Genomic DNA, 13610 nt, shown 5'->3' on the forward strand with positions numbered 1-13610 from the left:
TTTGTAATTATATTCCATATCTTTCACTTTCATATAATTAAACATATGACTTGTGTAAATGTTTTTCAATTATTCTTTGAAGCAGTAGGTAGGCAGGACAATTGTACTATTTCTATTAACATGATAAGAATAAGAGCAAAGCAAAACTATGGGCGCATGGGGGTTTCTTTCAAAAGTTCCTGTCAAGTTTTACCTGCAGCTTGGAGCTGTATGCAGAATTGCAGGGTAAATTTCTGTTTTCAATTGAAAAAACAAAACTCATCAGACCAGACCATCAGTTCCTTTTGGGAGACAGTTAGTTTCAGTTGCGAGAGTAAGTTTTTTTTTTCCTACCACTATTTCTCTGTGCCATGGTGGGGTCTTTGGAAAAAAAAATTGAAGAATTTCTGTTTAAAGGAAAAGGCAAGAGAAAATGCTATCAGAAAATGAAAGAGAGGAGAGCAAAAAAAAAAAAAAAAGGGAAAGAAAGATGAAAGCCTTTGAGTTTTGTAGCCGCAGTTGTGGGTTTAAGAAGACAAAGCAAAAAACTCTAGCCCGTGAACGTTGCATGTGACGAAGGAGAGCTGTTATAATCAGTGCCCTTTGGACAACATATAGACCCACTCACGTGTCCCTTTTTGGCCTTTTTTTTTTATTACATCAAATTCTCTATCCACATTAAATAATTAAACGCATTCAAGGAAAGATAATGGATGGCAGCCGCGGCATAGCAAAGCCAGCCACCATTTTGCAAATACAGCTGATAGAAAGAGAGAGTGGTCGTCCAAGCTTGTTTCTGTTAGTAGTCACATAATATCTTTGCTTTGAACACTAGATTCTAAGCTTAAATCTTTCTCTAAGAAATGCTCATTTTAATTATAAAGAGAGATTAAAAGGGTTCGCCTCGCATATTTATTTACTCGTGTGTACGCTTTGTTGAGATGTCTTGCAATTTATTAAGTACATGAAGAACAATAATGCAACCACATTGTTTTTCGTTCTTTGTTTTCCTGATCCTCGTGACCTGTTCTGGTTTTTTTCTGTTAATTCGATATTCTGAGTTGTAGAGAGAGTGTCTAGAATTAAACAGTTGGACGGATGAAGAAAATTCTTTAATGGCGAGGAGGAAAGCTAGGTGCATTTTTTGGGTGAGGATAATTGATGAGGAAGGGTTTGCACAAGGAAATTGGATGAGTCACATGCAACAACAGTGTTACATGTGGCATGAAATTGGGCACTGTAAGTGCCTCTTGTTTCAGCGAAATAAATCCCAACCAATATTCACACAAAGGGGAATATGATAATTAATACTAATACACAAAAGAGAGAAGGGAAGGACTGGAGGAATGAAAGTTAAATACCCGGTTTTGTCAAATCTTTTTTATTTTTATTTTATTTGCTTTTATGTCTGAATAGTGTCATTGCTTTGGAGTCCTCTCCCTATTTAAACACCATCAGTTATTTTGGCTCCCAAGCACTAGTTCTCTCTCGCTCTCTCTCACTCTCTTCTCTCTGTTTCTCGCCTCGAGAGAAACCAGAAGAAGCAAAAGGAAAAGAAAAATGTGTCGTCTCAGCTTCAAAAGCCTCACATTTATGCTTTTGATTGCTTTTCTTGTGTGGTCTTCGAGTATCGAAACTTGCATTGCTAGAAGAGGCAAGCATTGGAGGCAGAGCAGGCTTACAGCAGCTTCAATATCTAAGAAGAAAGGAAAAGGTCATGGTAATCACAATTACCACAAAGGAGGATCAAAGCCGAAAGCGCCTTCGCATAAAACTCCTCCATCTCCTAAGCCGAAAGCGCCTCCATCTCCCCTGCCCAAAGAAGAAGTCCCTCCAACACCACCGCCCCCGAAAGGTTACCGCAGCGGACAGCATTCTGACGTCTTCGACGTGCTAGATTTTGGGGCCAAGGGTGATGGGAAAACTGATGATACCAAGGTGATGCCCACTCCTTAATTATGCTCACTACAATGTTCCATACTGCTTAAAAATTCTCCATCATTACGACAAGGCTCTTTAAATTTCACCAATTCCCTAAAACATTTTAGTATTTCCCTCTAAATCACACAACAAAATGGTCTATGTTGCAACATGAAGGGAAGGCATTCAAAATTCTCAAACTTCCATGCATTGTTTTGTTATTTTTTAGCTGAATCAATTGGAAGTTTGATTCAATCAATTCTAGTTCAAAACCCATAGCAGATTTTATTTGACTGCCAATTTCTGCTTAGTTGAAAAAAAAAATTTCGAACATTTGATTTATTGGTTATTACATTATCTCCTGTTTAAAAAATAAAATTTAAATCCACTCTCTAATTATAAAAAAAATTTTCCAGTTCAAAGTACACCTCATGCATTGTTTTATTATTTTTCCCTTTTTAAAAAAAAGAAATAACTTTTTTGGGGTTATAAGAAGAAAAATTACAAAAATTGGGTACAGCAGAGTTTATTTATTGGTTAAAATATGAAATTCACAACACAGAGTACATGGAGAAACAAAGAAATGCATAAAAGGTAGTACAGTAAAGAGAGAGCAGAAATAGCCGAAGCCGGGTGGGTCCATTGCAAAATAAAGTAAAAGATTCTCTTCACCGTAGTTTAGTCACGATTGGAGCAGTAATTACTTTACACTTCTGCACAAATCAAGATTCAACCGTAATTCTATGAATTTAGTTATTGTCGCACTCGCACAGTGGCCATATACCTGATCTGCTATGCTGCAACGCAGGCATTCCAAGCCGCATGGGCAGCTGCATGTAAAGTGGAAGCATCAACGGTTGTCGTTCCAGCTGAATTCGTGTTCCTTGTAGGACCCATTTCATTCTCTGGTCCATACTGTGAAGCAAACATTGTTTTTCAGGTAAATAGTGTGAACATTAATTACATTATTCAATGAGTTAGAGACACATCCAGATAATCAATCAAAAGACAAAGGGCAGAAAAGTTAACTGCGGCTTGATACCAAGTAAAACACCTGCTGCTGCACTTTCCGATTTTCATACTAGCAAGAATTCAGGCCTGAGACCAACGCTGATAAGCTCTGCTCTTTTTTTTTTGTTCTCAGCTGGATGGTACAATAATTGCTCCAACTGACTCTCAGCCCTGGGGTAAAGGTTTTTTACAATGGCTTGAATTCTCAAAGCTGAGAGGAATAACAGTTCAGGGAAAGGGCATCATTGATGGAAGAGGCTCAGGGTGGTGGCAAGATGCCCCATACGAAGATCCCTATGATGATGAAAGAAAACTCATAATCCCACTAAACAGCACAGTTCAAGAAGTGCCACCAATGCCAGTAATTACCTAAAACAGTTTCCACTTACCCCTAAAACTCCAGTGTTGATTATCTGTAACTAATCGTGTTTTTTTCCTGTAAATTGGGTGGTAGGTCAGGAATGAACTTAGTGGAAAAATGCCAAGCATCAAACCAACTGTAAGGACCACTTGAAACTACCAAAAAACCGATCATGGTCATGACAATGCAGTCTTATGACATTTTCATTCTTTCTGTGGAACAGGCACTAAGGTTTTATGGGAGTTTTAACGTGACAGTCACAGGCATAACAATTCAAAACAGTCCTCAATGCCATCTCAAGTTTGATAATTGCATGGGAGTTGTGGTGCATGATATGACCGTCTCATCTCCTGGGGACAGTCCTAACACAGATGGAATCCACCTACAAAACTCCAAAGATGTGCTAATCCATGGCAGTAATCTTGCCTGTGGTAATTATTTTAATTGTCTTGCTTTTAAATAAATATTGTTGCCATATTTCATTCAGTTAAACAACGGTGGGATGCAAGTTGAGCTCTAGTCTTGACAAGGAGTAAGACCTGCAGGTCAACATTGAGGATACAGGGTTAAGTTAAGAACTTGTGAACAACTGACGGCATCATAGAAAAGGTGCAGAATTGAGGTATCTAGGATCCTGAAAGAAACCCATCACAATCTTATCCTGCTCACAATTTTATTCCACACATTCTCCATTACCACTAAATTTTGCCAAGTGGCTGCCAGCTATATCCAAAATTTTAAAAGTTACAGCCACTTGTCGCTGGACACATGCCAAATTCTAAAAATTGGTGTGGCATCAACCACTCGAAAAAAGGATTAGGGTTGAACCCCAGAGACAAGAAGAATACATTTTTTGTTATATTCTTTCAAATTTTCTTTGTCTCCACTAACAGCTAGAACTTTTGTTTTGTTCCCATAGTCCCTTGTCTACATTTGCTTAGAAATAGGTTCTCATGACAACTTCTAATAAGATAATAGGTCCATCCAAATCTAATGCTTTCGGGAGGCAATAAATGCTTAAATAGAATCAGCCCTGAACACAGAGCTAATTGCCAATGAACATAAAAGACATCTATGTTTTGTGTTTACCCTATCCTGAGCTCTTAAAAATCTAATAATTGGTGCAGGTGACGACTGCGTTTCCATACAAACAGGATGCTCAAACGTATACATTCACAACGTGAACTGTGGACCAGGGCATGGGATCAGCATTGGAAGCTTGGGAAAGGATAATACCAAAGCCTGTGTCTCAAACATCACTGTCCGTGATATTATTATGCAAAACACGATGAATGGTGTCAGAATAAAAACATGGCAGGTAACCACACAATCTTCACTCCCACATTATCAAAAGCTCATCAAGTTCGAAATACGGCAATTGAACACTGGTTGAGTAAATGTGCCACACTGGCTTTAAATTAAATCCAAACACATCCAAAACTATCTATTTCAATCAAGATTCATAACAAGACGGGCTTCTGATAATGTAGTATATTACAGACCACCTGCACACTCACACTCACATACATGAGTAGGTAAAAGAAAAATTGAAGACAGATAAAAAGTAAGAGGAAAGGAAAGAGAGAGAGAGAGAAAAATTACAAGAAATTATTCAACTAGAGAACTTGTATGTTTTCTTAAATAAACAGAAGCAGGATAAGCAATACTTGAAGTAAACACATGATCTTACTATGAATAAAATAACTAATGTGTCCCTGTCAAATATGATCCATTATTACCTTATTCAAGTTTTTGGTAAATTTGCAACTCAGTTATCCATATAGTATAGATGTGCTGCCTGAGGTTCGCCTCAACAAGGTCTGATGTTGGAATCAGTCAACACTGGGTTTAGCTGTATTTCATAGATTTCAAAAAAAATCCTCTTCCAAACATAATATACAGAGTTTGACAATTTCAAAGAAGTTTGCTAGTTTTGAATTTTCACCTCCCTTCTCAATTAATATCAGTTTTACTGGAAATTTTGAAAACTGAATGTAATCTGAGTTTTCCCTACAACTTTATATCTTATTTCATTTCTTTAAAAGGTCCAACAAATCCTATCTTTTACCAAGAGAAAAGCCATTAATGCAAGTTCTTAACATTCTAAGTTCTTTTACAACTTCATGTTGATAGTAACTTTTCTTTCATATAATTTCAAATCACATCTGCAGGGTGGATCGGGCTCTGTGCAGGGGGTTCTGTTCTCAAACATTCAAGTTTCTGAGGTCCAACTTCCAATTGTGATTGATCAATATTACTGTGACAAAAGGGCATGTAAGAATGAAACAGCTGCAGTTGCTCTATCAGGAATCACCTATGAAAAAATAAGAGGGACATACACAGTAAAACCTGTGCACTTAGCCTGCAGCGACAGCCTTCCGTGTATAGGTGTAACTCTATCTTCCATTGAGCTAAAGCCACTGCAGGAACGCTACCACCTATATGATCCATTTTGCTGGCAAAGTTTTGGAGAGTTGACCACCCCCACTGTCCCTCCAATCAGTTGTTTACAGATCGGCAAGCCGTCAAATAACAGAGTCCAATCTGATCATGATGTGTGCTGAGCTTAGTCTAGGGAATTTATGGTGTATCCGCTTGTGAGGTCGGCATCGTTTTCTGACCCCTTTCACACCATTGGTTTATTAGGTATAGAGTGTATATTTAGGCATCATCCTAGTTTATAGGCATTCTTCCTTGATGGGATTACATTGGTTCCCAGTTCCCACTATGTGAGATTATACAGGCATGTTATCAGGTAGAGTCCAATACTGGAGTACAAGACTGCCTTGTTTGTTAAGGCAGATTATTTGATTGTGAGATATTATACAAATGCATTATCAACTAGATGTGCATCAATAAATTCCTATATATCTACATTTCTTTCTTCAGATGTAACAATCACTTAAAAAGACTACAAGCACAAGGCGTAAGCATAAGGTTAAACACAATTAAACTTGCACAAACTGTCCATCTTATAAAGCATGCAAGTTTGGTCAGGCACTGACAAAGAATTACAGTAGAAGCAAGCATGAAGGTCAAATTAGAAATCTATGTCCTGTGAAGCCAATTATACGACCAAAGGCACAAGATAAGACAAACAATAAATATCAATAAACAAACAATGAGACAACCATGAACTGCAATCGTAGATGACATGCAGGGGTGGGAATCAGCTCTTTCACTTGGATTTGATCTGTTTTCAGAATCCGCATGAATCATTCGCACATTTAATATATATATATATATATAACTGATAATTGAGTCAGAATGAAACTTAGTTATTATTTCAACTACAATTATTTCATGATTTACCAGATCTATTAATAATTACTTTACATAAATAATTCAAGCAAGCACCCGATTTCGTTTCCCGTTTCTTAAACAGACAATTCAAGTAAATTCAGAGTGCAGCGACAGCCTAAAAAAAAAGCACAAAATCAACCAATAGGTTTGAGTTTAAATTAAATAATAATCAAACAAGCAGAGAGATTAGGGTACCTAAACCGATAGATCGAGAAGATGATCCGGCATCGTTTCCCTCCTTTTCTCTCTCTGGTTTTTACCTTGGACGTCCTCGGTCCTTCTCCCCGTAAAAAAGCCCTCCGTTCTGCAGTTTTCCAAAGTCACTGACCTTTCAGCCCGCAGCAGTTTTGCATATTATGGGTGTGTTTGTTTTGAAGTAAAAGTTGTTCTGGAAAACATTTTCTGGATATATAGGTGTTTAGAAGACTGAAAATGAAATTGTAAGAGATATGATTGAGCAAAATATATTGGAGATCTGTGATTTTTGAACAAAATACATGATTGAACAATAAATTCAAAATCTTTTCCGATTGGGTGTTTGTAGCTCTTTACTTTAAGTTGATGATAATTGAACCTAATCAAACCATGCTCTGAGTAGCTTGATTGTGTCTCAAGCTGAGCTCAAGCTTCTTGTCGGATTTACTTCTTAGTTTGATTACACTACTAAGAATGTATATGTGGTAAATACTAGAGTCTCTGGCAGTGTCGCTTTTCTCCTATTTGTCTTTCTTTCACCTGAAATTTGACATGTGCCTTTCTTCGTTACATTGCATTCATAAACTTTAGTTAATAAGGCAAAACCATCAAGCCATTTATCCATACATTTTCACAAGTAACTTTTCTTGTTCGACTTTTTCTATACCCAGAAGACATCAAAGTATTGAAAAAAAAATTTACATTTGTTATCTAATGGGATATCTCTAGGTGAGCGGTATAATTATTTGTCAAAGTATTTGTATTTCCAAATTCATATTCAAACTCAAGCTTTTCATCATCATTATGAACATAAATAAATTTTTTTTATCATTTATGCAAAAAGGAATCAACAAGTTAGTTATAATTTTTTTTCTATTATTTATGCGTGCTAGTTGGTGTCATATTGACATTAATAATACTTGAAGGTAATTGTTTGAGAAAGTAGTAATGTTAATTGATATATGCATGATCCATGACTCATTTTCTGTCCTCTGTTTTGTGGTGTAATTTTTAGCAGTTCTGTTTAAAAAATTTTATTTGGTGATTTCTTTATATATATGTGTGTGTGTGTGTGATTTTATATTTATGTCGTGTAGATGGATAAAAAATCTTTGCACATAGTAGTTATGGGTGCAGTTGCATCGATATTAGCTTTCAGAATTGTTTTTATTGAAAGATATAAATCTAAGAACTATATACCTAGTGAGCCTAGGGTCAATCAAAATCAAGAGAGAGAGTTGTATATTAGTAGTATTTTATATACAGGTGATCTCCATTGTATGAACCAAATGAGGATGAGACCACCGGTATTTTTGAAGTTGTGTGACATCTTTAGTAGGAACAATATGTTACAATCAAGTAGATATGTATATGTGAGAGAACAAATGATTATATTTTTACATATAATTGGTCATAATGTAAGATTGCGAGTGATTGGATTGAGATATTTTATATCAATTGAGATAGTTTATCGATACTTTACAATTGTCTTGAAAGCAATATTGCAATTATATAAGGATATGATTTGGTTGTTTGATGATTTTACTCCAATTGAGATAAGAAATAATTACAGATTTTATCCATACTTTAAGGTACGAATTAATGTTAGTTCTTTTTTTTCTTTTTATTTGTATAAAAATAATTTATAATTAAATTATACAATAATAATAGGATTGTGTGGGAGCGTTAGATGGCACTCATATTCATGCATCTGTGCCACTTGAGATTCAAGGAAGATTTCGTGATCAAAAAGGGGAAACCATACAAAATGTATTAGTTGCAATCAGTTTTGACTTGAAACTTACCTTTGTGCTTGCTGGTTGGGAAGATAGTGTACACAATTCTCGTATTTTGAGTGATACACTTTCAAGGCCAAGAGGATTTAGAATTTTGAAAGGTTAAATAATAAACTTTAGAAATTTAAGAATTGTTATTTATTTGATAACAAATTTATTTAGCAATAGTATAATGTTTGTAAACTTGTAGGCAAATATTATTTTGCTGATGCTGAATATGGCATTCGAAATAGAATTATAAGTCCATATAAAGGTGTTCGTTATCATTTGAAAGAGTTTAGTAATGTTCGTCCTGAAAATGAGGAAGAACTTTTTAATCTTCGCCATTCATCATTGTGAACAACTGTTGATCGACTATAGGGGACTTTGAAGAAATGTTTTCGCATGTTAGATTTCGAACCTTTTTGGAATTATGACACACAAATAGATGTCATTTTATGTTGTTGTATCCTCGAGAATCACATAATGGGAGTTGAACCTAGTGACTTAATCAATTATTAGTAGATGACATAGAGTCTGAAAGGATCAGAATTATTCTAATAGCTTGCGAAAAAAGAGAAGCAATTAGAGAATGGATGACCAAAAGAGATGAAATTGCACATGCTATGTGGATTGATTATGAGTCTAGGATAATGTAATTTTTATTTTGTTTTCTGTTTTCTAGTTTATGTTTCAAACATTGATATGTTGCTACGGTTTATATTATGTATGTTTTTACTTGTTCGAAATTGTGGTATTGATCAATTAAGTTGTTATTAACATTTTGTACTTTTTTCTTTATTATTGGTTTACTATATATGTTTATGTATGGTTATTTATCATAGTTTTTTGTGACTTATTTATTTTTAATATAAATAATTATGGTAGAGATGATAAAGCCAAAGCAATTTCGCTGGACGAAACTTATGGAGCATATGTTACTTGAGATCCTTGCTAATGAGGTTAAAAAAGGAAATAAGCCTTCCAATGTCTTTAATGCCTCATTGTACACTTGAGTATTGTAAGCTATAAATGAAAATTTTAATATTCAATGTGAGACAAACTATGTGGAGAATCATTTTAGGACAGTGAAAAATACATGGAATACTATCTAAAAAATTTTACCCAAGAGTGGATTTGGATGGGATGACAACCTCAAGATGATCATTGCAAACAAATAGGTGTATGGGGATGAAGTCACTGTTTATATATATTTTTCTTAATTCTTTTTTATTAGGTTTTATTATATACTTTTCATATTGTATATTAGAAAGTTAATTCTTTTTTCTTTTATATATATAATTGCAAGCACATCATAAGTATGAACTTTTCATCCACAAGAGGATTGACATGTTTAATGAAATAGCATTACTTGTTGGAAAAGATATGGCAACTGGGAGCTTCGTCAAATCATTTGCTAAAATAGATTTTCAGACATATGTTTTGAAGTAAAGGTTTTTCTGGAAAATATTTTCTGGACATATAGTTGTTTGGAAGACTAAAAATGAAATTCTAAAAGAAAATGTTTTACAAGTCAATAGGTAAAATACCCGTTGACTATGGAAATTGTCTTATGCCTTTCAAAGGCGTAAGACAATTTCCTCAAAGTTCAAAAAATAGACTACTGTTAAAAAAAAAAAAAACCTCTTGCCCTAAAGCCTACGTCCTTAACTTTGTCATCCCTTTTTCACCATCCATCCTTCCTTATTAGATTCCTCCATCAGCGGTGGTAAAGCTTTCTCCAATGACAAATCTCTTTTCCTTCAACTAGGTATGTTTTGCTCTCTTTCTTCCTTTTCAAATTGAAATTTCCTTGAGTTATGTATGATTGAGCAAAATATATTGTGGATTTGTGATTTTTGTGTAAAATATATGATTGAACAATTAACCCAAAATCTTTTCTGACTGTGTGTTTTTAGCTCTTTACTTAAGTTGATGATAATTGAATCTAATCAAATCATGCTCAAGTAGCTCAATTGTATCTCAAGCTGGGTTCAAGCTTCTTTTCGGATCTACTTCTCAGTTTGCTTATACCACTAGGAATGCATATGTGGTAAATACTAGAGCCTTTGGAAATGTCACTTTTCTCCTATTTGTCATTCTTTCACATAGAATCTGACATGTGCCTTTCTTCCTCACATTGACTCTTAAACCTTAGTTGACAAAGCAAAACCATAAAGCCATTTATCCACACATTTTCACAAGTAGCTTTCTTATTACACTTTTCCTATGCTTAGAAGACATCAAAGCATTGAAGAAAAAATTTACACTTGTTACCTGATGCGATATCTCAAGGTGAGAGGTATAATCATTTGCCAAAATGTTTGTATTCCCAAATTCATATTCAAACTTAAGCTTTTCATCATCATTATGAGCATAAAGAATTTTTTTTGGTATCATTTATGCAAAAAGGAATCAACAAGTCAGTTACAAATTTTTTTGTATCATTTATGCTTACTAGTTGGCGTTATGTTGACATTAACAATACTTGAAGGTAATTGTTTGAGAAAGTAGTAATGTTAATTGGTGTATGCATGATCCATAACTCATTTTCTGTCTCCTGTTTTGTGGTGTAATTTCTAGCAACTCTGTTTAGGAATTTCTTATTTGACGATTTTTTTAAATATATATGTTGTATTATATTTATGTTTTGTAGATGGATAAAAAAATTTTGCATGCAGTAGTTATAGGTGCAGTTGCTTTGGTATTAGCTTTTGGAGTTGTCTTTATTGAAAGATATAAATCTAGGAACTATATACCTAGTGAGTCTATTGTCAATTGAGATCAAGAAAGAGACCTGTACATTAATAGTGTTTTATATAAGGGTGATCTCCATTGTATGAACCAAATTAGAATGAAACCACTAATATTTTTTAAGTTGTGTGACATTCTTAATAGGAGCAATTTGTTACAAGCAAGTATATAAGTGTTTGTGAGAGAACAAATGATTATATTTTTGCATATAATTGGTCATAATGTAAGGTTGTGAGTGATTGGATCGAGATATTTTAGATCAATTGAGATAGTTTATCAATATTTTAGAATTGTGTTGAAAGAAATATTGAAATTACATAAGGATATGATTAGACTGCTCGATGATTCTACTCCACTTGAGATAAGGAATAATCAAAGATTTTATCCATACTTTAAGGTACGAATTAATGTTAGTTTTTTACTTTTTTATTTGTATAAAACATATTTATAATTAAATTGTATAATAATAATAGGATTGTGTGGGAGTGTTAGATGGCATTTATGTTTGTGCATCTGTGCCATTTGATATTCAAGGAAGATTTCATGGTCAAAAAGGTGGGATCACAGAAAATGTATTAGCTACAATCAGTTTTGACTTGAAATTTACTTTTGTGCTTACTGGTTGGGAAGATAGTGTACACGATTATCGTATTTTGAGTGATGCACTTTCAAAGCCAAGAGGATTTAGAATTTTGAAAGGTTAGATAATGAACTTTAAAAATTTAAGAATTTTCATTTATTTGATAACTAATTTTTTTAACAATAATATAATGTTTGTAAACTTGTAGGCAAATATTATCTTGCTGATATTGGATATGGTATTTGAAATGGAATTATAAGTCCATATAAAGGTATTCGATGTCAATTGAAAGAGTTTAGTAATGCTCATCGTGAAAATGAGAAAAAACCTTTTAATCTTTGCCACTCATCACTGTGAACAACTGTTGAACAAGTATTTGGGATTTTGAACAAACGTTTTCGTGTGTTAGATTCTGAACCATTTTGAAATTATGACAGATAAATAGTTATCGTTTTATGTTGTTGTATTCTCTATAACCACATAATGGGAGTTGATCCTAATAACTTACTTAATCAATTATCATAAAATAACAAAAAGTCTGAAGGGATAAGAATTGTTTTAACAACTCATGAAGAAAAAGAAGCAACTAGAGAATGGATGACCAAAAGAGATAGAATTACACATGCTATGTGGATTGATTATGAGGCTAGGATAATGAAATTTTTATTTTGTTTTCTGTTTTCTATTTTCTATTTTATGTTTCGAGCATTAATATGTTGCTAAGGTTTATATTATGTATGCTTTTACTTGTTCGAAATTGTGGTATTGAACATTTAAGTTGTTATTAACATTTTATGTACTTTTTTCTTTATTGTTGGTTTACTCCATATGTTTATATTTAATTATTTATTGTAATTTTTTGTGACTTATTTATTTTTAATATAAATCATTATGGTAGAGATGGTAAAGCCAAAGCAATTTTAGTGGACAAAACTTATGGAGCATATGTTACTTGAGATACTTGCAGATGAGGCTTAGAAAGGAAATAAGCTTTCCAATGTCTTTAATGCCTCATTGTACACTTGAGTACTGCAAGCAATAAATGAAAAATTTAATGTTCAATGTGAGACAAATTATGTGGAGAATCATCTTAGAATAGTGAAAAATACATGGAATACTATCCAAAAAATTTTAGCCAAGAGTGGAATTGGATGGCATGACAATCTCAAGATGATCACTACATATAGACAGGTGTATGAGGATGAAGTTATGGTTTGTATATATTTTTCTTAATACTTTTTTTAATAAGTTTTATTATACACTTTTCATATTATGTATTAAAAAGTTAATTCTTTTTTTACATATGTATATAATTGTAGGCACATCTTAAGCATGAACCTTTCATCAACAAGAAGATTGTCATGTTTAATGAAATGACATTAGCTGTTGGAAAAAATATGACAATTTGGAGCTTCGTCAAATCATTTGCTAATATAGATTTTCAGACTAATACTGAAGCTAATGCAATGCTTGTAGACTTAGACAAGGATGTTGATGAAGAGATGAAAGGGAGGCAGTCATCTTATCAATGGGAACTTCATTACAACGATTTGGACATAAAAAATTATGCAGTCAATCTTTTGAAGATGATAGCATAATATTCATGTCAGAAAATTTGAGAGAGATTGCATCTGCTATCCAAAGGCTAAATGATGATACAATTGATGATAGTCTTCTTTATGCTCGAGTGATGAATATGGATAATATGATGAGTACTTTCTTATTTTTGCAT

General features: G+C 33.6%; 1 protein-coding gene and 1 pseudogene across 1 annotated transcript; both read left to right on the top strand.

Annotated features, from left to right (window-relative positions):
* Positions 1-1427: 1427 nt before the first annotated feature.
* Positions 1428-6758, top strand: LOC110423242 (Pectin lyase-like superfamily protein). Its single transcript, XM_021437402.2, has 7 exons — positions 1428-1917; positions 2708-2839; positions 3044-3271; positions 3365-3409; positions 3495-3702; positions 4399-4589; positions 5443-6758. The coding sequence occupies exons 1-7, from the start codon at positions 1540-1542 to the stop codon at positions 5833-5835; spliced, it is 1575 nt and encodes a 524-aa protein (XP_021293077.1). The 5' UTR covers positions 1428-1539; the 3' UTR covers positions 5836-6758.
* A 1531-nt stretch (positions 6759-8289) lies between these two features.
* LOC149526756 (uncharacterized) lies at positions 8290-9203 on the top strand (annotated as a pseudogene).
* The last annotated feature ends 4407 nt before the right edge of the window (positions 9204-13610 follow it).

Source organism: Theobroma umbraticum, unplaced genomic scaffold, assembly GCF_002168275.2.
Source record: "Theobroma umbraticum cultivar Fairchild unplaced genomic scaffold, ASM216827v3 scaffold_20.0, whole genome shotgun sequence".
NCBI classification, from domain to species: Eukaryota; Viridiplantae; Streptophyta; class Magnoliopsida; order Malvales; family Malvaceae; genus Theobroma; species Theobroma umbraticum.

Coding starts and splice junctions, on each gene's coding strand:
- LOC110423242 (XM_021437402.2), top strand. CDS start 1,540: ATGTGTCGTCTCAGCTTCAAAAGCCTCACATTTATGCTTTTGATTGCT. Junction 1,918..2,707: donor GGAAAACTGATGATACCAAG/GTGATGCCCACT, acceptor GCTGCAACGCAG/GCATTCCAAGCCGCATGGGC. Junction 4,590..5,442: donor TCAGAATAAAAACATGGCAG/GTAACCACACAA, acceptor TCACATCTGCAG/GGTGGATCGGGCTCTGTGCA.